At 42.3% G+C, this 25,705-nt stretch overlaps 1 protein-coding gene across 2 annotated transcripts; it reads right to left on the bottom strand.

Moving 5' to 3' along the window:
* Positions 1–3,130: 3,130 nt before the first annotated feature.
* dachc (dachshund c) lies at positions 3,131–25,671 on the bottom strand. Of its 2 annotated transcripts, none has more exons than XM_031742194.2 (11): positions 24,861–25,671; positions 17,654–17,763; positions 14,471–14,581; positions 11,212–11,390; positions 10,408–10,528; positions 10,086–10,220; positions 6,758–6,954; positions 6,109–6,259; positions 5,081–5,209; positions 4,816–4,926; positions 3,131–3,700 (listed from the first exon to the last, which is right to left on the bottom strand). In XM_031742194.2, the coding sequence occupies exons 1-11, from the start codon at positions 25,442–25,444 to the stop codon at positions 3,663–3,665; spliced, it is 1,866 nt and encodes a 621-aa protein (XP_031598054.1). In that variant the 5' UTR covers positions 25,445–25,671; the 3' UTR covers positions 3,131–3,662. The 2 variants fall into 2 exon arrangements, with proteins under 2 accessions (XP_031598054.1, XP_031598055.1); XM_031742195.2 differs by having other exon boundaries at positions 6,109–6,256; positions 24,861–25,670.
* Positions 25,672–25,705: the final 34 nt, after the last annotated feature.

The following is a 25,705-nucleotide window of genomic DNA, read 5'->3' as shown; positions in this document are numbered from 1 at the left end:
GTCATTCATCCTGACGTGTGCATTTTCAATACAGACATAGATCACAGATAAACACATGCTTAGAGAATCCACATAATATCGTGTAGGAAAGCTACAATATGTCTATCTGACTGATAGCTGCTGGAAGAAAGCTGTTTTTAAAATTTGATGTTGTGCACTATGAGACCAAAAGCCTTCAGCCAGTAGGAAGAAATTGAAACCCACTATGCAAACGGTGCAAATCATCAAGTAAAATCAAACCAACTGCTGTAACCATCTGGTGTATGCTGGGTTCAGCCTGTCAAACCATTTAACAATTTCATTAAGTGAGTTTATGTTCTTTACAGATATATATCCATAACTATGAGACCAAGGAAAGGGATAAAACAGATTCAGTATAAGCACGGTGAAATAAAACCATCATGGTTTTATCAATCTGGAAACAAGAAAACCTTCTCATGCACGGCAGTCGCTGATGCCCTTTTTTATAAGTGCAGCTTCACACCCATTCGTTTCTGTGAACGTTTTCTGATTCATTTTGCCATCAGTTCCTGAAGACATGCCACAGCTCACTGTTTTCTGTTGCTTCAAGTGCTTCGTAGATTAAAAAAGTTTTAAAATGAAATAAAACTGTAAACATGAAAATTTTAATTGCATCTACTATGATAAGAAAATGCTCTATATTGCTCAAAAGAGCAAATTTATATATACTATATTGATACTCATATACCCATATCACACCATCTCTGAGAGCTGGGTCACCTCCATCAGCCAGCTTAGAGAACACAACCATTAGGTCTGTATCCTCAGGTTAAAAGCTACTGCAATAACAACTGGGTTTTTGTATCCATGCTAAAATATCAGGCATTTCAACAGTACAGATGCTGCAGCTGGATGACCCTCAGAAAGGCAGTATTTTTTACACACGGTGCCCCCTTGCTGTTATCTTATAAACTAATCCAAGGGGATTATCAAGGCCTGAAGTCTGATCTTTAACCTTGTCACCTGTGACAAGTGTTAGGTATGCAATAAGTATTTATGCAGCACAGCAGATGTTTATAACTTCAGCTTTCTCAAAGAGTGCTACCCATGTAAATTATTCTAGGGCCTTTGAGCAGGATGTGACTACACAAGTCTAGCTTAATGACTTTTTCTTATGGTCATCTGGCGTCACGCACACAGTGTCATATCTTGTCAAGGTCCAGACTTCCTTTGCAGAGGCCCTGCTTTGTCTTATTGTCCAATAGCTGCCAGTTTTAGTCACATCAAAAAGTGTGTATAGCTTCTTGCCTGGCTGTGATAGCTCCAGAACCAGTGGATCCAAAGCCTAGTGCATTTGAAAAGATATGGCGAACAGCTGTCTAATAGTGTTGCACTTTCCCCATCATCAACAGATGCAGTTGTGTTAGTTCCCATTGGTTAGTTCCCACCCATTAGGTCTATTTGGCTGCCTGTGGTCAGATGTGACTGCAAAGCAGAGCTCAGTAACAGCTTGCTAATTGTGTTTCAGACCTTCTCTGTCACTGATGTAGGAGTGAGGTCTAAAAAGGTTGCTTTGCCCCTGTTCTCAATCAAAGATAATCAGATTAAACAGCACGGAGATGTGTGTATGTATGTGTTTGTGTGTGCTTACCAATAAAGAGACTCCAGATTTGGAGACAGCCTTGACTCCTGCTGTTTGCTTTGTTCATTAAGAGGAGATGAGCAGATGGTTTGCTGGTCTGTTGTGCAGTGCACACATGCAGGCACACATACACACACGCACGCACGCACATGCAAATACACATATACACATGCATGCTCGGTCCTGTCACCTTAGCTTTATCCTCCATTTATCTTTTCCATTACACATCTCTCGGCAGGACAATGCCACTCGGTGAATTGTGAGGGATGTATGTGTGTGTGGGTGTATGTGTGTGTTAGAGAGACAGAGAGAGATACAAGGGAGTGTGAAAGAGTAGTGCGGTGCTGAATGAAGTCACAAACCTTTTTAGTCAAGACAGCCTCTGAGGTGGTCATCTGAAAAGCTGATGACTCATTCATACATTCATTTATGTGAATCATTGCTATTCACTTGTCAGCCATTCTGTATTCAGGAAGAATTGCTTATAACAGAGGTATTGTTTTCGTCCTGCATCACAGCTTATCTGCCTGTGTCCAGGAAATGGCACACTGCACATTTAGACAAGGTTACACGAGCAAAACCTGGCTGAGTGCAAAGATTCCTTTTCTTTTTGGCACAACAAATGGTTTCAGAGCAATGAGAAATGCATTGTTTGGGATTTTAGAAAACTTAATATTCCTCCTGAGCCGAGTTCCTGAGTATGTCTTCAAGGCAACTGCTTCTAAAGTCCCTAAACTGCCAGCACTTTTGATCTGCAGTGCCTCTTAATATATTATATATCCATGCTTTTAACATCTGCATCAGTAAAACAACACTTCTTAAACCACACACACACACACACACACACACACACACACACACACACACACACACACACACACACACACACACACACACACACACACACACTTTGGTTTCACTGTTCTGCTCTCATTTTATGAGGCTTTCAAATATATCTTGTACCTGTAAGTAGGCACATACTTTTTTGAAATTCTAAACTGCAAATTAAGCTACACTGGATTTATATTATAAGACATTTACAGGAGTTCAATTAAAAAAAAAAATCCTATTCATTCGATTATGCAGGGTTCTGTCTCCTGCATAAATACTAAGACCATAAATAGCCACAAATGTACTATTTTCTTCCACAAGTTGTTGTCAAGTTCTTAACAAAAAAGGTGCCAACTACTAATTGTTGACTTAAATTTATCCATTTTTAATGAGAACGATTGTGTCTTTTCAACATGTGTCATTAATCAGCGTCTCACTTATGACCCTGCTCTTTGCCATCAATACTTGCGTGGAAAGTTTTAAGGATGGAGCAAGAATCAATGCCACGTCCCTCTCCATACCCTCACAATGCATAATACACATGGACCATCTCTTCCTCCACTCAGACAACTTTTTACATATTTTACTATCATAAAAAGTTTAATATAAATCCATATGTTAGAAATCAAGGCAAACAAAATGAAAAATGTCATCAGAGACTACACTAGTAAAATAAAGAAAGAAACAGTGACACAATTTAATAAAAAGGATTTGTATTGTTTGTATTGTCAAACTGCACTACTGCATAACATACACAATACAAGTCATTTCCCGACTGTACAACATGCCATTATGAGTTTTTTTTTCTTCCTGATAGCGATAACAAAAATGATGACTATATATATGTACACAACTCTGTTACAAGTTATATCCATCACTTGTGTCGAGATAAACAGCACTGACAAAAAAACAACTATGGTCATCTTCATCTAGGATCTAAAAACCTTGATTGAAAGAAACACAGTCAAACACAACATCAGTACTTTTCCCACTAGAATTTGGTGATAAATGCAATAAATTAAACAAGAGAACAATGGGAAAGTTCAAATGTCACTCTTGAAAATGTAGGGAGGGGTCCTCTTGGGGATGTGGAGATGCCACTGCGCGACTGAGCATGCCTGTCGATTGTATTTCTTATGAATAAAGAAACTTCATTACTCTGTCCATCCATCCATCCATCCATCCATCCATCCATCCATCCATCCATCCATCCATCCATCCATCCTCTTCAGTACATCCCAGTGGTTTGCAGAAACACTCTCCCCTCTGAAACAATAAAAACGATAATGAATAAAATTTCAGCACAATAACATTCGTCAATTTCAGGGGAGACAAGCATTATTCTAACAGTAAAAGGCACAGTGTTGCATCCAATTCATTCACTCATTTAAATATCGAGAAGGTCCTATAGAGCCATGAGCAAAGATCATTAACAAAAGAACATTATTAAGGCTCAGTTGAAAGTGTTTTTCTGCCGCTGATCTCCATTTTTGGCGATAAAACTTCCTGGCACAAAGGAAGCACATCCTGCCCTGCTGTCTGACAGACAATTCCCCTTTAAATGATTTATTACTGGGTGTTAATTATGCAAATGATGTCCAAACAAACTCGTCATGAGGACAATTAAGACAGCCATTAATTAGTGGCCAGTTCTCTTCTTGCTTCACTGACATTCAATTAAAAATTGCTTTTGAACAAGCACGCTGTTTGGTATGGCGGTCTTGGCACAGCGCGGAGCAGAGGTGGGCTGAAACCATGCACTCTTTTGATGAGGCTGAGCTAGAGATCATGGCCATTTCTTTTTCTGTCTGTTTAAGATGTTACATGTGGGATTTTCTCATTAATCTATCCCTATGAAGACAATAAAGGTGGCAAAATAAATATATTAAATGCCTGTCTCCATTAAACCGGCAACCTCAGAAAACTGTCTCATGCTTCATTTCATTTTGTTCAATTTCTCAGGAGTGGTCTCCCTGTGAAATCTTTGAAAACCCTTCCAGTAGACCGGTCAGTTAAGCATCAAAAGCAGTGAGTAGGTGAAATAAAGAAATCTCCTTCCCCAGCTTGGTCGATAGCTGCTAAATAAATTCCTGCCACTACGTAAATATATTTTTTGGGAACATTACGTCAGTTTTTAGCCATTAATATTAAATCAATTAGTCCCCGCTTGTTTAAACTTTTAAGTTTAATGCGTTTCTACCAAATGAGACCGTTAATATTTCCTGTATTAATCACATTTAAGTTGTCTTTTGGTGGCAGAACATTAAAGCAGTGACAGCTTTTGTGCAGCACTTTTACCACAATTTTTTTAATCACAATGTGACGCCTGTTTTCACCTCTACATACTGAGAAAGCTGCCTTCGTTATCTGGACACTTGTACCTTGTACTGTTGCCTTAGTGTCCACCCTGCTGTCATCGTGGTTGTTCCCATCCGAGTCCTGGGTCACAGGCTCTGTGTGGGGAGGGGCTGCTGATGATTGATGGCCTGTAGCTTGGCCATTAATTAATAAAGACACTTAATTAGAGGTTAATGAACAGTCAAGGCTACACTGTAGTGAAGGCTTGGGGAATATTAGATATGAAAATAAGAATTACAAAGGATTTAGTAACTTGAAGTAAATTCTGAGTCAAAACCGTTTCTGTACCTGTGTGTGTGTTGGCAGTGTGCAGGAGACTGTGCTCTGCCTGATCACGGAGTTTCACCTCCTCCTCCAGGGCCTCCTGTAGTCTCCTTTTACTCCTCTTTTCCTTCTTCAGGCGCTTCTGGATAAGAACTTAAAAAAGAAGAGGAAGAAAGGAACAAGCAGAAGGCCAAGAGTATGAAAGGATGTCAGAAAAGTTCAAACTTTGCAATCAAAATATTTAGGTCCTTTTTTTAATGCTTGACTTGCACGCAGTGTTGGATGCTTTCTGACCTTGGTGGATATTTGCAACAAAAGCTCTGATGGCACTTTGACCTTAGTAAGTAATATTTGATTTTATATACTGTTTTGTTTGTTTGCTTGTTTTAATCAAATTCAAATCATGTTTTTGTTTTTAATGTCTCTGTAAAGCACTTTGAATCACCTTGTTGTTGAATTGTGCTATATAAATAAACTTGCCTTGCCTTGCCTTGCCTAAGTGAGGTCAACATGCTATTAAAGTATAGCCAACTCTGCATTTGCAACAGGTAAGCAACATCACTCGGCTGTTTTAGTTTTTGTGTTTTGTGGTCATTTTCCACCACAAGTTGCACGCTTCCCCACCTGGTGTGTCCTCATCAACCAAACTGTCCTTGATTGGAATTTTCTCTGACCGTGCTGTATACGACAGCTTTTGTAAACTTGCCAAACTTGATTTAGTTTGTAGCAGACTGCCAACTTTAGTCTAATTCACCTCTGCAGATGCCTTGAGGGGTAATATACAGTAGGTGTCCTCACTTCCTTATCTGATTTTCCCGATAATGGACGTCCTGTCAGCTTTACAAGTGGATTAGACCACTCTTGTTTAGATGCACGGCCGATTTTGTCAGTGTTTCGACGGTAAAATCCACACCGTGCCAGAGTTAATAAATTCACAAGGGTGAAATGTAACACTCCAATCAACACTTGCCAACTAGAATAATTTCCAGAGACAAAATCTCGAGTTAGCACTGACATTTGTTTCTAGCTCATCTGTATGTGGAGCAGCCTACCTCTGTTTTTCTGTTCCATGCTAAGCTGTCTCTCCAAGGTCTCTCTGAGCTCCCGCTCTCGGACCAGCTCCATCTTCAACTCTGTCCTCTCCAGCTGGTCCTGCTTCTCCTGCGCCCTGGCATTCTCTATGGCAACCCTCAGTAGACCCTGCTTGGAGACACACAGACACACAGCAACAGGTTACACCAACATTAAAAAAGTAAACCCTTTACCAGCTGAACCTTTCTAATACAAATTGAAAAAGACAGTGTTTCTGAACATTTAATGTTAACATAAAAAGTCTCCTAATTGTAAAAGTAAAACAATCACAATTAATCTTTTTTAGGGGCAAATTTTTGTCTATCATCACATTTGGTTAGGATTACCGAGTGGGAAAAAATGCTGGTCTTTTAACTGCCATCACTTCAGGGTCAGATGAGGTTATTTATTTTCTCCCTGTGAAATCCCAACCAGAGAGGGCTTTCATTGTGACTATACCATAACAAAGATGTAAAATCTGAGAAGCAGGTCAGCACACGCCCATCTGAATTACTGCATATCCTAAATGTCTACTATTTACCATTACAGGAAATCCCAAAGAGTGACTCATCTCTCTTCCTATTCATCTTGGGGTATAATAATAACAATAAAGCCCCAGCAGAGCCTCACCTGGATGTTCGTGAGCAGGGTCTCTATGGAGGACAAGCCTTCCGGGAAGATGAAGGGAGTGTGGTGAAGACCTGCTGGGAGCTTCTGTCCTGCCGGGTAAGAAACCCTCTCACAGCCCTCCCTGCTTGATGGGGGTTTCTGGTAGACTTGTCTATCACAGCTCTCCCTGGTTGTCTGAGCGGCCAAGGAGGTGTTATCTGGAGGCAAGAGAGACAGTTTGATGTCTAGTCTGTAAGGCTGATGCACATCTGCCTGAATCAGTTTACCACAGTGAGCCCATGGCTTTCACCTTCACACAGACTCTTAAGAAATCACACACAGGGGTGCCATCACTTCATTATGTGAAGTAAGAATCAATAACAAAATTATTAGAGTAAGAAAAGTAAATTACTGACCGTGGTAAATACCACTTTGAGAAAACAAAGATAAGGCAATAAGTGTATGAGGCTTTCAATTTACACATTTTTATTTATCATGATAACTGGTACACCATTTACTCTAATATATGCTTCATCCACTAAGAGACAAAAGAGAGCTCTGGAAAAAGCCAGAAAGTGGATCTTGATAGTTGATAATTTTAAATATAAGTTGACAAAGCGTATTTCACATTGATTATAAAAGCAAAACACTTCAGCTGAAAGCCTCCTGCAAAGAAGGAGTGATTTAAATAATGTACACGTATAAAACTCGATTCGATTTTCTTGAGCTTCCAAATGTATTTTGTGGTCTATGCACTGTTTTTTTTTTTTTTTACATGTATTCTCCTTCCAAAAGAGCAAATCTTTGAAAAGTGGTATGCATATTTGGCAATACTTACTGTGTTAGTAATTTGTCTGACAACTATCTCTTTTAACAAGTGCATGCTTCGATCTTATAAGTATAGTATATATTGGTTAATGTTTGTTTAAAATCAGCAAAAAGATCTTCATTCTTGCGACAATATGTAATCAAAACACAGTGCAAATTTCTAGCTTACTAATAAATTTACTTAATTTCTTGTAAACACATCAAGCCCAACAGCAAATAGGTGTTTACACTAATTACTGCGTGCAAGTTCGTGCACACATGCACAAACGTCCTGGTTTGGGGTTTTAAAAATGTGGTTACCCTTTATTAGATGGCAGTCTGCCTATTGATAATGCACCACAGCTTGACATCTCCCATAAAACCAGCTAAGAACCTGCATTATGGATGACCATCTGTTTGTAAACCTGAGAACTGCGTGTACCCTATTCGTGACAGAGAGGGAGATGAAGATTAGCCATTTCCTGCATGTTTTTTTTTCCCCTTGCATCAGGCAGTTGCTCAGTTTATGCGTCTACTGTCTTCTGAGCCGCTGAGGACGAAGACGTCCTGGGAGTTCGGCAGTTATTGGAGCAGAGACGAGTGTGAACGTGCGATGTGATATCTGGCAGTTTTCTCTGTCTGTGACAAATGACAGTGTTTTCTCCACTTAGCTGACCACAGCATCTTCTGCTCCAAATCCACCCACCTTCCCCACTCTGCCTCGGCCTCACGTCTTGGCAACTGTCACATTCAAGGTGTTTCACAGATGAGAAGCAATACCCCCCCCCTCCCCTTTCTCCCTCTTTCTTGCTAAAAGCATTGCTCTGTAGAGAAAGGTAATTAGCAGGTGCTGGCGAGCTCAGCGGAGGGCATCCAACTACACTCCTGTGGCTCTCATACAGACACACACACACATATTCGAAGCCGCTGAAGTGCGCAGTCAGCAGCGTGGGCTCCCCAGGCTCCTTGGATGTGACTGATCCTTTATTGAGTTACAGTTTTACGCCTACTTTACCTCACACTTGCACACAGGTCTGGCATACACATACACACACAGACACAGCTGCCAGCTTGTTTGATCATTTACCCATCTCTCTAACCAAGGTCACTGTCTGTTTTTCTCTTTTCTCCCAACTTCATCCCCCCCCCCCACCCCGTCTCTCTTACTCTTCTCCCACCCGTCCCCAGGGCTAATGAACTTCACCACGTGAAGACTGCCAGTCAGCGGAAGAGGGAAAAAAGGGGGAGTGGGGGGAGTGAAAGAGAGAGACAGTGAGAGAATAAAATTTTGCTGATGTTTGGTTAATGGGAGTGAGGTGTCAGGGATGGCCTCTGATCTTTGCTGCATGGATACGTTGTTCAAAGACCAGTAAAACAGCACACACAGCCAAAAACGGACTCGCATACACACACTCGCAGATTATCATACAATGGATTGACAGAATGACAGCGCTGAAGTACTCTTTGAAACTCTGCTCAATCCACGATAAAGCCTATCCTGTGATGTTCTAGGTCAAGCACAAAAGTTTGCAATCCAGTAAATGCACATGCGTTTCATTTGCATGCAGGAAAATCAATTGAAAATCAATCACATAAATGCAACGTGTGATGCATGGCGTTCACGTTGTTGGTGCCCTCGCTGCTTTGTCAATACTGTCAGACACCTGACAGCATCAGAAACCGTACCTGGGAGGCCTTTGTGATTTTTAGATTCAATTACTGAATAATCCGATTCCGTATTAGAATACATTTACATGCACACACACACGTACAAACTCACATACAAACAGTCTCTCTCTCTTTTTCTCTCGCAGTAGATTTCTGCTGACTGTTTGTCCTTGAGCAGTCCTCATTAAGCTAATGCAAACCTCCCTGACAGAGAGAACCAAACAACTGACGTTGCAGTGCCGTGGCAACGCAGGCCCTAACGACAGGGAGGCAGTCGTTATGCAGATGAGGTCCAGCTGAGAGCGCGGGAGGCCGCCTGGCTCGTTAGACCGCGGCCCAGCAAATGGCTCGCTAATGTAACACCGCTTCCTGGTCTAATGGAGTCCTGTTTTGCAGAATTATTTGTCTTTGCTCCCCGCAGGGAGCCTGGGGGCCACTGACAGCAAGAAGGAGAGAAAGTGGAGAGAAAGGGTAAGACGGTGAATGCTCATTGACCTGTTACTGATACACTGATTTCTTTCTTGTTGAACCCTCTTTCTTTAAAAATAAATAATTAATGAGAAACTCTCAGATAGGTGACGGAGGTGTTTAAATCGCCTTTAAATAACAATGTGCTGTAGATGAAGGTGAACTGTAAGGAAACTGAATGCTTGCTGTTCTGCATTGACAGACCTGTTTCAAAGGCAATTCATCTGTAGGAGAAATAATCAGTAATCATTATTAAATGATTAATGACTAACAATACAATCTTTCCCAGAAAGCAGTTATAAATTGACCTTTGCAGTGAGGTCAACACACACACACACACACACACACACACACAAACACACAAACCTCTTTAAGATTTCGGAACTTCAAGCGTTGACTGTCTTACCTCTGTCAGAGTGGTTCCTCTTGTTCTCCTTGTTGTATTCCACTGAAGTCACATCTGTATCTCTGCCCCCCTGCACCAAACCAGGAGAATGACCCAACACACTGTGACTTGACGACAGGCCGTCATGGAGCGGATCTGGAGAGAAAACATACAATTCAAAAAGGTTATTAATGGACTTACACCTCCTGTTATAGCTAAGAAAATACACACACATATATATATATATATATATATATATATAGATATATATTATTTATATTTTATGTATTTTTGAACAGATTGAGCATGCCGCAATACTGTGCGTACACAAGTGAGTACATACGTGTAGTTTCTGCAGTGCGTTCTGTGTGAGATGGTGAACTTGACACACTGCTGCTGTGATTGGATGACAGCTGAGCTTCCTCCAGTGAGGGAGACGGGGAGGGGCTGTCACGCATTCGCTCCTAAGAAGCACCAAAGTGGCACACGGTCACAAGTCAACTGAATTCAACTGAAATTATGGCTAATAAAAAGACACACAAAGCTCACAAAAATCAAACTTTACGAAAACGAGAATCCAGAATCCAGAAATCCACTTTCAGGTCTTTCAAGCCATCCTAACCAATCATCAAAACCATACTTAATAAAATTATGAGATGAGACACTGGGAAAACTGTGTTGAGTGATTTGTTAATTTTTTTTATGTGTCTCTTCAAACTCTAATTTATTTTAACAGGTTCAATTTCTTTAATTATACATAGCGGTTTATTTTTAAGCAAAGTCATCAACTTGGCGAAGAGGGTTGCATTTTCTGTTGGTATGCAGCACATCTGAAAAATGCATAAATAGATATTGGATTGACCTGAAGCCAAGAAACAACTAATTATATTCTGGTAGCGATCCATAACTTGATTCCTAATTTTGCACGTAAAGGATAGAGAGAGTGAATCATTTAGAAGATGTAGAGATAAGAACTATTTCTTTGGATGTTAAAAGTTGGGAGAAATTTGTTTTAGCAAATGTTTTGCTTTGAAACAACATTTCGATGTAAATCTTAAACTCTGATTTCTTCCCTGAGCATCACGCGGACTCAGGCGATTACTGGCTCATGGTCAGATCCACAGGGCTGATGGGCCTCTGAGTTCACCTTAATGACGGAGGTGGGAGCCCTGGCAGGGGGGTTGGCGTGGAGATGCGCCACGTTGGCCATGCTGGCCAGCATGCTCTGTCGGTTCATCTGGCCCATCGCCATGGAAACGGAGGCTGGCGCCAGGCTGGCAGGGATCAGAGGATGTGACATCATCATGAAGGGCAACTGCTCAAGAACTGGAGTAGAAAAGAATAAAAAAAAGAAGGAGAACAAGATGGAGTAAGTCAGTCAGTTGGCTTTCATAAGTCAGACCAGGCTGGCTCGTCATAGATGTGGGGCTTCTTTCGTTCTACCTTCAGCTGTGTTTGTTTTATTTTTTTTTACCCATCACATCTTAAAAGGCTTTCCTCTGTTCGGCCCCATGTCGTTTACTGAACCGAAAACGCACAGCATCTCTCATGACAAGAAATAAATCTGAAAACCAGTGTCATTCCTCTTTGTTGTATTACCTGGATGACTGCTCTGCTTCTAAATCACAACTTGAAAATGCGTGTGAAAAAAATGTCGAGGGGAAGAAAAGGCAACAGAGTAGAGGAAGACACGGCTGTTTCTCAAAGGCTTTGATGGCCTCAAGATGTTTTGTGAGCGCTAAGAAACCTACAAATTCAGCCCTGCTGGAGTAAAGGGAAAAACACATAACTTTTCTGTTAGCACCCCGGTGTTCTTTACCATAAATTAACACGTTTTCAGCAGTTGAAACTAAACTCCTATTATCTCGGCCAATCTGTCGTTCGCGCTCTTCTCTTTAAGACAAGCATCCACTATCTTTAAAGAAAATCCTTCCTCTCCACAGCACCCTAGTGGGTTGTTGCAGTCCTTCTATTCATGAAGCAAACAATCCTGTTGGGGGGGGAGGGGTAGAAAATGACATAAATATTTATCATTTAATAAAAGGAAAAACAAAAACAAAAGAAACACAGGGAGGAAGTGGAACAAAAGAAGCTGATGGCAGTCCTGGTGCTGGGCCAGCAATGCACGCTGGGTAATTATAAACACAAAGGAAAAAATCTTGGACTCTATTCCGCACAATTGTCACAAATAATAGAACGAGTGCATGGAAACAAAAAAAGGCTATCCAAAGAAGAGAGATGAAATAGAACAAATAAAGAGAGAAAAGGGACGAAAGAAAAAGGGAGAGAATGAAAAAAGGGAAAAAGGCAAACTAAGAAATAAAGGGCGAGGCGTTGACTTTATGAGTTGGGCTCGCTGGACATATGTGCAGTGCTTTGTGCATTTGGCAGATTAGTCTCTCACTTGCCCAAAGCAGAAACCAATCCAAACAAAAGATCTGTCTGAATGGAGCTGAATAACCAGATGCTCCAACAATCAACTATGAGCCAACTCTAAATATTAAGCCTTGGTTTGAAACCAGCGCTCCACTTTTGTCACCCCCCTCAACCCCAACTCCAATCCCACCTGCCTCCATAAATTTCATTTTTCTATCCCCCATCCTAACTCTGTTTTATCCCCCCTCTCCACTCTCTCTGCCCTCCCATCACTTTCTCTTATGTTTCATTAAAAAACATCAAAAGTCAAAGTGCCTCTCTTATGTTTATCCAAACAAACCATTACTGTAAACACACAGTTACTGTAAATTTCCCAGAAGATCTTGTTAAATGCAGAAATGGCTGCTCCCTGCTCTTCCCCAGCCCATAAGGTGTCACACTCAGCATTTGTGAGTGTGTGCGTGTGTGTAATCTGAGATTGCCTTTGTAGTGGTTAAAGCTCTGGTAGGGGCCTATCCTTCCCATAAGGCAGTGGGTGGCGGTATGGAAAAAACACATTGTGCTTATGTGTGTATGTATGCCTGTGCTGTTTGTGTGTGTGAGAGTGTGTGTGTTTCCACTTGACTCTATCATTAACAGTGATTAAGCTTTACAGGTTTATAATGGCTGGTGGTAACCATGCCATCTAACTGTGCACAGATGCTAGCAGTTGTAAGTGAGTGTATACAATGGTAAACAATGCTTAATGTTGGGATTGTTTACAGACACAAGCACCGTACACACAAAGCAAAAACAAAAGGTAATAATGGGTTTAAACATACAGTGATTTAACTGTAAGGACATTTTTTAGGACATTTCTGTCCTAAAGCCTTGTGCTGTGCTCCACATGTTAAGTGTGTGTGTTTGTGTGTCTGGCTGATAGCATATTCCACACAGACCTCCATAAGCCCAGTCATCTGTCTAAACACACTGATGTCGCTTTAACCTGTCGATAACAGTGTGTGTGTGTGTGTGTGTGGTGGGGGGGTTTGTGTGTGTGCGCACACGCGCGTGCTTGTGCCCGTCCCGCCATCGATTGTCCAGCGTTTGTCGTTTGCATTCAGGATAGTGAATTAGAGAGAAGACTATTGATTTGGCTTCAGCCTCTCATCTTATTCATCTCTCTATCATCCCCGTGTGCTTACTACCGTGCACCGACGCTCCAGATCTGCTGGCTGCTCTCCCTCGCTGCAAAGCCAGGGACGGGCACTGTGAAGGGAACGGGTTTTTCTAACATATGACTAAAATAGGAGAATATCTGAACATGTAATGAGCAGCCAACAGGGATCTGATCAAAAAAAAATGAGAAGGTGATTCTTTGCTTTCCAGGGGCAAACTGTAAATGAGAGCACACTCCTTTGTCAACTCTGAAAGGCAAGACTTTTTCCAGAAAAATCCTGATTTAATTTCTCTCCTTATGGCAAACAAGTGTGACTAACAAAGCTGGTCTGAGTCGACACTCTCTCGTTGGGATGACTAATAAGTACTAATGACTTGCCGGCAATGTTTTGAGGCCACAGAGCAGATGACCAACTGCGTTTTTCAGGAAATGATTCCTGAATCTTATTGAGTACCACAAATATGCAAACTAATCCAAGCTGGAGAAAATATTCCGCCTTATAGTCATTTATTACAAGCTGGGAAAAAAACACCACAGAAGCAGTGATTTATATAGATGTGTATGTGTGTGTTTATATATTTGTTTGGATTACCTCACCCAGATATCCTTTTTTGAATTTCATCTCAAGATCTTGCTGCTGTTGTTTGTTTTTCTACTAACTGTCTCTCAAAGGAAACATACAGGCTGCAGAGGTGATGTCACATCCTGGTTTTAATCAGCCTGGTTCATAAACACAGCTGCTCAAGTTGTATTGACTTGGCATCACAGATGTGTTCAACAGTGCGATGTGTTATGTGGGTCGTAATTAACATAACACTCACACACTCACATATGCACGCACAAAAAAAAAAGAAAAAAGGATGAGACTCACCCAGTCCGGGGTTGTGGTCGCCGTTTTCTCCGTTTGGCCTGCCATGTTGTTGGTTGCTGTGGTAACCGGCCATCGCCTCCAGTTTGATCTTTTTGGCCAGGGCAGAGAGATCTAAGAGAGAGAGAGAGAGACAGATACAGAGATGAAGAAAAAGAGGGAAAGAAAGAAAGAAAAAGAATCAATAAGAGCCAGATCAATGGCCCCCGGTGGAGGATTAGAGCAGTAGGTAGGCAGGAGGTTGTCATAGGAGGACAGGGGCCAGCCATTCATTCTGACTGCACCGCTGCACTGGCCATTTAGTCTGCCAGGGAATCAGCAGTGATAGGAACAAGCCAAGACATTCATCTCTCCCACACAGGGATATCACATCCCACAGCACAGAGCACAGGATAACACTCAGCGGCGGCGGCAGCAGCTCCACCTTTCATCCAGAAAGAACTTCTTTATCGGTACGAATTAGACGCACGAGGCAAAAAGTGAAGATACTTTCTAATGGGGGTTGTGCACTTTTGGATAATGTGTAATAGAGAGTGACAAAATGCGAGCCACGTTTTAATTTGTGTGTTGAACCCCAGAAGGTAGTTTGACCCTCAGATCACCCTGTAAAATAGAAAATTAAATATGTCTTGTACTAATACAGTCAAACACGTTGAATTATTAAAGTTCAGACAAACCACACAACTGTGCAAACACGGCAGAGGAAACACAAACAGACCATAAGTCTTAATTTCCTGGTCTTCAATACGTCTAAACATTTGCAACAAACTGAACCGCTGAGCGGTTTTCTACGCTTCCATCAGACGGCGGGTGTCTGAGGTGAACAGCTGAAGACGTCGACAGCCACAACAAAAATGTTCCTTTTTCTTCTCATCTCCTCTCCTTCTCTCTCCTGCCCTCTCCCCTTCTCTCCTCCCATCCCCTCTCCTTACGTTACCTTTTCAAATGTCAGCATCACAGCGGGACATAAGCCACTGTGCTGCATGTGTGTGTGCGCGAGTACACGAGGGCGAGAAAAAGAGACTAAGGAGGATCACATCAAAGATTTTCCCCTGCCTTTTACGCTCAAATGTCCTCCCTCTCTCTGTCTCCTTCTCCCCTCTCATGTGGCCAGTTCTAATCAGTAGCACTGACATTGCCGCCGTGCCCTCTCCTTTGGTGGAAAAAGACTCTTTTTTCCCACTGAGAAAGATGCTCTTGAACGCTCGCGCAGACACACACACACGCGCAAATACACATACACACTCAAGCACCTTTGAACAGTGAGAGGAAGCGGAGGCTAATAGAAAATGGCTTCTTTTGAGGCGGGGAATGAAAAGATCAGGTTGCAGTGAAGAGCACAAAGCCAAGGGCAACTTTGAGAGCGGTAAGGTGCCAACAATTACTTTTCTCCCTTTCTCTTTGCAACACATACACACACACACACACAAACACACACTCAGACTACAAAAGGGACTCAAACACAAAACTGTGACTAAAACAAGCAGCGCTATGGCCTTTAGCAGACTGTTCGTAGAAAGTCAGAATATAAATGTAACATGCAGCTTCAGATTGTAAAATTTTAAGTGCCAGATGTGCAAACACTTCAAAATGATCATAAATTCTAACTCATACTGAAAAGCGCAAATAACGATTTAAAGTCTCCTTTACACAATAAGAACTAAAAGGTTTACAGTACCAAGCTAAACACATCCTCGCTTCAATTATAAAATGAATTTCAAAGAGGTTTCAGAGCTTTTAGAGATTATGATTCTAACCCAGTTCAACAGAGGGCTTAACAGGGAACGCTGTACTTATAATTCAAGAAAAAAAGACCAAGCTTGCAAGTTATGAGTTGTTTCTCATGTGTCAGCAGCGTGTATGCTAATTTTATTAATCAACACAGCGGTCACCTCCCCGAACCCCACCTCCTCATACTATTGATGAGGGGTAAAATGTGCCATCACGGGGGTCTGCTTGGAAAAGCGGTGAAACCCGCCCCATTCTGCATAAGCAACCTGTTCTTTTTTTTGAAACTGATGGGGTAACTCAGCTGGCTGCCAGATCACTGCTTTCACTCTCTGAAAGCTGAAGCAAGAACAGTTTTTGAACTTTGCTGACCGCTACTCTTGTCTGAAGCAACAACGTGTCACTGGGAGGGATTTGTCTGGTGAACCCTGACATCAGAAAAAATTGTGTAAAGGGGTGATTACACAGGCTTTCTTCTTTTTTTCTTGAATATGGAATACAATCATAGATGTTTCCATTATTACACTTTAATATTAGTTTTGTTTACTTAAAAATTAATGTCTATATAAGTAACAGCTATACTAAAGTAATTTTCTCACAATATTAAATAGTTAATCTTGTGGTTAGAAATACATGAAACTATGTGAAAAACCTTAAAAAAGCTGATTATAGATATTATTTGCATTAAAATCAAATTAATATATATACATTAAAGCAATAAAATATTATTTTGATTTGCTAAGTGCATTTTCATTTATTCAAAAATGTTTCCACATTTAAACATTGCACTGCAACTTCATACGTGTCAGTAATTACATTTTTTTTTCACTTTTTTTAATTAATAAATGTGCATTCCTTTCTATTTCTGTTCTATTTCTGTTCCTGAAAGACCAGGTGGTTGGACCAAATGTTCATTCGTCTTCACTGACGATTATTTGACTGCACTACATATGTACTCCTCCTCTGATTGTCCTGCTTAAACAAATCATCTTTTTTCTACGTGCAGCAGCTTTTTTATATCAATATGCCGACTAAGGGCACACATCAGGATCGTTTGTGAGTCGCTTACTGTAGACAAAAAATTATTGAGAAAATACAAAATACCAGAATCTGGAAATATTGATTATTAAACTATCACAGCCAGTTAAACAGGGTGAAAGTAAAGATTTAATAAAAATCTATTGTGATATGTGGAAAAACTCAAACAAAGTCAAGGATTTGTGTAAAACAAAACTTGCTTCTTTCCTACACTCTTTTAAGAACATGCCCTGCACTGCACATGATGCCAGACACTGGTAATTTAAGACATACACTGTCATAATAGTTTACTGTGTTCATGCACTTTTGTGATATTGTTTCTTAAGAAAATATGCTCTCGATTTGTGTGTGTGTGTGTGTGTGTGTGTGTGTGTGTGTGTGTGTGTGTGTGTGTGTGTGTGTGTAGGTCTGGGTGGTCACCTGCAGGAGGTATAATCCCAGCATGCATCAGACCACTGTGAGACAGCATGTGGTGAGTCCCGCCCTCTGTCGCACTCTGCAGCCTCTTGGGCGGTCGTCCAGGCCTTGAACTGCAGGCGGAAAACACAAGCACGCATTAATAATTAGGCAGTTTAATACTTTACCCACTTAGTCACTTTTTCATGCCGAGACTGAGATGGGTGGCCCGGTTAAAGAAAGTGTCCTTCAGCCTGTAAACCTCTGATCCTGCTGAAGTGTCAACAAGCAAAACACTGAAACCCGACCGGTTCCAGGAAGGCTGCTGTACAGCAAATCTGACCTCCCTGTGGATACGAGCAAGCAAAAAACGAGTTTCCCTATGGCATCAATAAAGCACCTCATTACTGTTCAGCTTACTCATTCATTTGTTTGCTTATTAAATGTGTTTGCTCGCCTCCTCTTTCCTTCAATCCTTCCTTCATTCAGTCCTCTTTCCCCGCCGTGCCACAATTTTTCCTCAATAAACACTGACTACAAGCAGATTCACATGGATTCTTGTCTTGTGTGCGCGGGTGTGCAGTTTGATTGAGCCGGGCATGCTCAATCAATCTTAGAGGAAGTATGTGAAAAGCTGTCAGGCATCACTTTGGCTCTGACTAAACGGTGTGAATGTCCTGACAGGGGAAATGACACGGGCCACATCAGACTTAATGACAACCAGCGTACCTCATCTCCTTTCATAGCAACCTGACATAACATGAGTCTGTGGGCAAGTGCGAGACAGAGCGAGGGAAACAAGAGGAGATGAAGACGAAGTGACCGAGAGCTAAAGAAACAGGGAGAACAGTTGAAAAGTTGATGCAAGACAAGAAGTGTAAAGTGAGAGGAAAAGGTGAATAAGAGGGAGAGTTTGAAATTGTTAGAAAAGGTGGGAAAGAGTAAAAAAAATAAAAAGGGGGGGGGGGGGAGAGAGATAGACTAGCAGCAGCAGCTTCCTAGCGTGGGGTGTCTTTGAGCAGATTTTAATTAGAATCTAATCCAGCCGTCATTAAGGCCCCATAAACGAAGCTGTCAGTCAGGAGATTAATGGCGCCTCATTTGCATATTGCATATAATTCATCAATTACACAGCAGAAAGGACCAATCCCCTGTTGACACACCCACTGGCTGAGAAGGGGGGAGACGGAGAGAGACAAAAAGACAGAGAGAAAGATTGTGTAGTCACTAACTGTGGGAGAAAAACAGGTAGATTGTGAGTGTGTGTGTGGGCGTGCGTGTGCGTGCACATCGGAATGTGAGTGTGTGCATGTGCGGGGTCGTGTATGGGTTTGTGTGAGTGCGCGCATGTGTGTATGAAGTGTTCAAAGGTTAATTTGATGAGCCGATGAGCTCCACAGTTCCTGCCCTCGGTTTTAATGAGTTGTTATTATTGTCTCTTATTATGGGCCCAGACCGACTGGGATGTGACAGCTGACATCAGATATCTCACACTCTCACACACACACACACACACACACACACACACGGGGGACGCAGACAGTGAGAGACGCACACAAGCATGCAGACACACTCAGGTAGATCCACATACCCACACACACGACATGAAAGACATACAGCAGGGATGTGTGAGTGGGATAAAGTTGTAAATATGTGTTTTGTGTGTGTGTGTGTGTGCATGTGCGCATGCACGTGTGTTTGTGTGGGAGTATGTGCAGTTTTTGTGAAGGTGGGGGGTGCATTCAAATTACAAACAATATTCTTTTGCAGTCCTTATAGAGCAGCATACTGGGCTTAACAAAAGCAGGAAATGTATTTTTAGGTCTCAGGTTTGAAGGTAAAGTAACAGCTCCACTGCAACTGATGTTGAAACACCTTAAATGAATACACACACACGCACACACACAGACACACGCGCGCACACACACACAAACAGATGCGCACACACACAAACGCAGTAGTGAACATCAGTGGGGGGAAATAAAATACACAGAGACCAAAAGACTGTGGTTGGTTTTTACTGCAGCCGCTTCCCTTTCCCTTACTACTGTTTATTTGCACACACTAATTAATGGCCTCTGCGTGTCTGCGTTGATGGGTGGGTGTGTTTTGTGTGTGTGTACGTCTGTGTGTGTGCCTTTGTATATGTTGCATTTTAGGGGGCATAAAGAACTCAAACCTAATTTTGTGTTTAGTCTGCAAGTGCGTTGATACATCAAAGTGACCCATGGAGGGAGGTCTATGTGTGTGTTGTGCATGCAAGTGTGTTTGTGTGTGTGTACATGGTGTGTGTGTGTGTGTGTTTGTGTGTGTGGTTGGAGAGCACCGGTTCCCTGAGGTAGGATTAATGAAAAAGCCTTTCATGGAAAAGTCATCAAGCTGAGGGGATGGAATGAGAGAGAGGAGGGGGGAGAGAGAAAACAGTTCATTGTGTGTGTATGTGTGTGTAAGGTGTGTGTGAGTGTGTGTGTGTGCAGAGGAGGGGGTGTATGGCTTATGACCTCTTTGTCTCAAACTTTAATTAAAATCTCACCCAGACGTCCTCCCTCATGCCAACGCTCTGGCCACACACGCACACGCACACGCACACGCACACGCACACACACACACTCACACTCACACACAGTTTTTTTAAATAAAGGTACTCTGTACATTGAGTTCTGCCCTCCAAGCTTAGTGTGTGTGTGTTACCTGAAACATGAAACACCAAACATGGCAGCTGGAGCTTAGTGCAGGTGGAACAGAAACAAAACACAACAAAGATGACAGATCTCTATCCTTGCTAACACACACACACACCCACACACACATACCCACACACACACACACACACACACACACACACACACACACACACACACACAGGGGAAAGAGAAAAGTAATGAAAGAAGAGGAAGTGTTACAGTCAAAACAGTGGAACAGTGGAACAGCTACTAGCTTGGAGGGACTGAGGTGGTGATAGGTAGCAGCTGTGTGTGTGTGTGTGTGTGTGTGTGTGTGTGTGTGTGTGTGTGTGTGTGTGTGTGTGTGTGTGTTTATATGAATGTGTGGGGAGAGAGAGCGAGGGAAAAAAAAGAGAACTTGCTCAAACAAGATTTTGTTTTGAATATATTAGAGGCGCTTTACAGCTCCCATGCTCCCATCCTTTCAATCTGTGTTTATCACATGGGTTTGTATTCGCCGTCACGGTCCGGTTTGATAAATCATAATGTCGCTGCTGTACGCAGGAAGACTTATGTTGGTGGTTACAGAAGGCAGGGAAAGATTGATGTTGTGATCTTCCTCTCAAATCGAGGGCTGAAAAAGCTTTATGCGCCATTGTTATTAGGAAAGCCTGCGTGATGATGTCATGAAAGAAGCAGGCAGGACAACACACACACAGACAGACGCGCGCACACACACACAGTGGGGCTCGACTTTGAGGACGTTTGATCATGGCAAAAAATCTGATCTCCTAAACTGATACCGCCTCACATTCCTGTCCCGCATTCCAGGGTCAAGACTGTGTCAAGACTGAGTGTGTCTGTGTGTTTGAAAAGTATGTGTACTCCATTAAAACCTGTCACAGTGGAAGACATGGAGGCCCTCTCTATCTCATCGTGCTCGTCTCTATAAAACATCAAAAGAGCGATGAGGTTAAAGTTGAGCTAACCGCCCCAGCCTAACACAGACACTCGAACACACATGAGCATACACACAGCCCTCCTCCCCTTCATCCTAACACTGCTGACTTTGACAGTGAGTTATGGCATGGCAGTGGGGCTCAGCTCTGAGAAGTCCACCTTCCCATGCACACACACACACACACACACACACACACATACACAACACTAGCTCGACACTGCCAAGTCAAGAAACACAAAGAGGGTGCTTTTGTTGTACTCTACATACCACTGTGTCTCATTCATCATTCGTCGTTTGATTTAAGTTCGAGTAACATTAACACCTGCTTCATATATTTGACTCTGCTTTTGTTGACGGCCCCTGCTGCATGAGCTGCAAAGAAAAGCACGTGAATGCGAGCTGAAAATTAACCAAAAAAAGGATTTCCGTTTCCACCCAAATATATTTGTGGTAAATGGAATTTTGCTCACGCTATTAGAAAAAAAAGGGCCTCTTTCAGCAGTATCTCCCAAGAAAATGTGACCTTGGTACTGTGGTTCATCAAAAATAACACACTATCAGCGGTTTTAATAGGGACTATTTCTTTGGAAGAAATTAGGTCCTCTGAAAACTGCTATCTGTCCAGTTGTTATCTGTAACGTGGACATTTTTCTGGAAAAATTGCCATTAAATTTTTTATTTTTTTCTTAAATGTCATTTTTCAATGCTTTGCACAGTTACTTTTACCTCATTTTACTAGTTTGGAGGCAAGAATCTTAATGCAAATATGAGGGCAAACAAACCTATCTGCATGGTCCAAATCAGGTGCCAAGTTTAAAAAAAATGCATATATAGAAATAATGCATATATAAAAATGTACCATAAGTTGCAAACCTTTAGTACCATTACTTATAAATATATATCCTGTGTTACTATTCAAGTGTGTTGTTATTAACATAATCAGTTTGGCACGTTACACTACTTTTATGTAACATTCTGAGGGTAGGCATTTATGGACACTGCATAATGAATACATATAGGGCATCTGTAAAATATATGCACACACACACTTTGACCCGAGCGAGCTATTTGATGTGTGTTACTAACAGAGAATGAAACTGTTCCTTTGTCAGGGAGAAAGAAAAGGATGGAGGATCAGGTTGCCTCCTACACGCCATGTTCTCACTGTGGAACTAATGTCATTTAGCAGCAAAGCCAGCAAACACACAGGCGTGACCATGTGAGTTTCTGTGTGTGCGTGTTAACAGAGAGTGTGTTTGTGTGTCACCTATGCATGAATTATAACTAGGCTTTGAGTGAGGGTGAAGTCGGCCCTTCTTCATGGTTTGATGAGTCAGTGGTCAGTGTGTGTGTGTGTGTACACAGCAGGAGTTAACAGTGAGACAAAGAGGAGAAGGAAAGACGACGGTAAACAGAGGACACTGCTTCACAAAAACACTTCATTTTAATCTTAAAAAAAGAACCAATGAATAAACAAACAGCCCAAAGAATAACTAGCAGGAAGAAAGCCATGTAAAGCATTCTGTTAGTCATGTTAAACTATCAGACAAGGCTGCTATTTTTCCTCAAGCCTGTCTCACTGTAGTGAACTGGAAAATAATAAGTGATGGCTGTCTTAATCAGTAACAGGAACCTCAGTCAGCCTTGACGTGGTCGGAAAGCTGTATCATCAAAATCTCTGAGATGTTCTTGAAACTTTTCGCTTTGGTCAGAAATCTTTAAACAACAGCCATCTTGAGTTTCACTTTTTACCTGCTATTGTATGTCGATCCGTCCACGCCGGGGATTACTTAGAAACTTCTAATGCAGGGGGAGCTGATACTAATGGCTACCGCAGCACACTTGAAGCCTTCAGACAAAGAATCACAGAAGTCGTTTGAAGATTTCAGACGAGTGATGTTTTAAGATCTCATTAAGTAAAGGCTGTTTGAGTGTTGTGTGGATAATTAGAGACGGCAGAGGATGTGTATTTTTCGGGGGTTGTATAACATCGTTCCCATTAACACCAGACATAGAAGAAATCCCCAAGCAGCCAGAAGATGCATCTGGATTTTGTCTTGGTTGGAGGGCCGCAAATGCTTAAGCGCAGGTGTTAATCCATGCATGTAAAGCTGGAAGCTGATTCTCACAATAGTATGTTTCTTTTTGGAGTTTTTTTCTGGGCTTGCTCAACAAGTCAAAGCTTGTCTTAAATCCCACACTTTGAATTAAAAACCAAAAACGGCTTAAAGATGAAATAAAATGAGGGCATATCAAAACACTGGAATGATCTTACCTACAAACAGTAAATATAAAGAACTGGGGAGGAAAAAGTAATTTAAACATTGCAGAATCGGTATTTTGGCGTTTATCAGCGCACATCTAGATGCATTCTCCATCTCCATTTAATGGCAGGTGTAAATTGGATCATTCATGCTCCAAGGAGCTAGGATTAACCATCAAACAATATAAATTCCCCAAACTAAGACTAATCCACACTGCTCTGGATTCAAACTCATGCTGTTATGAGCATGTGGTCTGCACAACAGCAGACTGAGGCACCAGGAAACCACAAATCCCAGCCAATTTAGCCCCTTTATCCAAACATATCTGCTGCACACTGGATTGATGACCCATGTAGTTGGTCACCATCAGAGTTCTGCAAAACAGGCTAATTTACATAATCGCATCATAAATACCGAGAATTCATTTAATCATCTCCTCTGTTCTGATGCTCAGGGCTAAAGAGTGTTGATATGATAAGACAGCAAGTTATTAAGAAGGGAGAGAGAGAGAGAGGGATGGAGCGAGGGAGGCAAAGAGAAGGAGGGAGAGAGTAAAGGGATCAGTGAGTGAGTGAGTGAGCTTGTTCTGATTTAAGCTGCCGCTTGGGGCCAAATGAAAATTAATTAATTTCTGTGAAGAATCAATTTCTCAGAATGACAGTGTCACATTCAATGTGTGCAAGTGTGAGTGTGTCAGAGAGAAAGGGAAGTAGTGCGTGCGTGCATGTCAGCGAGAGAGATCAGACTCCCAGATAACATGAGAAACTTTTAAGAGTGTTTTTCTCATAAGGATTACTAAAATTCATTATCGCCAACACCATAATCACCATCACAGTGTTTATCATCCATAAAAATGGTAATTAGTAACAGCCCCAGCAGCAGCAGTGCTGTGGCAAATGAGAAGGGGTTAACTGGACCCAAGTCAGTTATTATCAAATCAAACACGACCTCCAATAAAAGATAAAATAAATAAATAAACATATGGAAAATTTATTTTCCCTCATGCAGCAGCTTTAAGGAAACTGGGTTTGCTTTTAAATTAGTGGAATCATTTGTAGGCAAGTTCTGAAACATAACAGACCCACTCTGTGGAGATACCCTATTAGATATAGAATAACACAAGGTCATTAGTAATAACGGAATTTATATTATTATGTAGATTTTTGTGACCCTTTTCATGACCTGCTGACTGTTTGATCCCCCAAATTTGATATATTTGTAGCTATCTGCTAATCCCACCTGCTGCACCCCCCCTCCCTCAAAAATGAGCTGGGTAACCCTCCATCACACTGCCACCCTCCCCACCTTCCCTTCCCTCTCCTCTCCCCGGACCCCCGACTCACCTTGCATTGGTACAGTCGTTGTAGAGCGTCTCAAAGTCCTGCCTGGAGATAAGTTTGCACCGGTTCACCCCGGGCTGGATGGCCCCGAGCCCCCGAAGAACCCGGACCTGCTCCACGTTGCACACCACCGGGGTAATGTCCAGCCGTTTCAGCTTGGTGTAAACGGTGTGTAGCCCGCCGACCAGGTGTTTGAGAAACACGTCGAAAGCCTGAGGCAAACAGATGAGCTCCTTGTCTTTCACCGTGAACGAGGCCAGCTTGGCACCTTTCACCTCCACCAGTTTGCACTCGTTGTTCTGCGGCGTGCTCTCTACGGGCGACGCAGTGGCGTACACGGGCTTAGCGCTGCTGGACACCGGAGCTCCTCCGCTCTTCAACGGGGTCCCGTTCGGCAGTAAGAGGTCCGCCCTGAACTGGTGAAGCAGCGCCGGGTGCGCCACCGGAGGAGCCGGGGAGGAAGCGGCGGAGGTGGCCGCAGGTGGCGGAGAGTTTGTGGCCGGAGACACGGAACTTGGCGCCGGGTGGTGCCCGAGTGGAGCTGCGGGCAGCAGAGCCGGAGGCGCAGGAGTTGCCATAGTGGTCATGACCAAGAACTGGAGAACAAGTAAACTTCAAAGTCAACTATTTAAGAAAGTAACTTGGCCGAACACACGCGTACGCTTTGGAGAGTGTGAACTGCGCATGGAGCGTGCCGAGGAGGAGAGAGGGGGATGAAAGAAGAGTAGACGGGGTCCGTGTGTGGAAAAACAGATCACATACTTGAATCAGAATGAGCGGAGGCTTGTCTCAGAGCTGGAGATGCTACTGTCACATTAACATAAAGAGGAGGAGCCTGGTCTTATTCT

The sequence above is a fragment of the Oreochromis aureus genome, linkage group 13 (assembly GCF_013358895.1).
Source record: "Oreochromis aureus strain Israel breed Guangdong linkage group 13, ZZ_aureus, whole genome shotgun sequence".
Lineage (NCBI taxonomy): Eukaryota > Metazoa > Chordata > Actinopteri > Cichliformes > Cichlidae > Oreochromis > Oreochromis aureus.
The sequence above is the reverse complement of the archived record's forward strand: the minus strand, read 5'-3'. Positions and strand labels throughout refer to the sequence as shown.

Bases quoted from the DNA above. Each gene is read 5' to 3' on its own strand.
- dachc (XM_031742194.2), bottom strand. From the start codon at position 25,444: ATGACCACTATGGCAACTCCTGCGCCTCCGGCTCTGCTGCCCGCAGCT. The intron at 11,391-14,470 runs GTGAGTCTCATC...TTTCTACTCCAG, and splicing joins CGACCACAACCCCGGACTGG to TTCTTGAGCAGTTGCCCTTC. The intron at 5,210-6,108 runs GTAGGCTGCTCC...TTCTTTTTTAAG, and splicing joins CATGGAACAGAAAAACAGAG to TTCTTATCCAGAAGCGCCTG.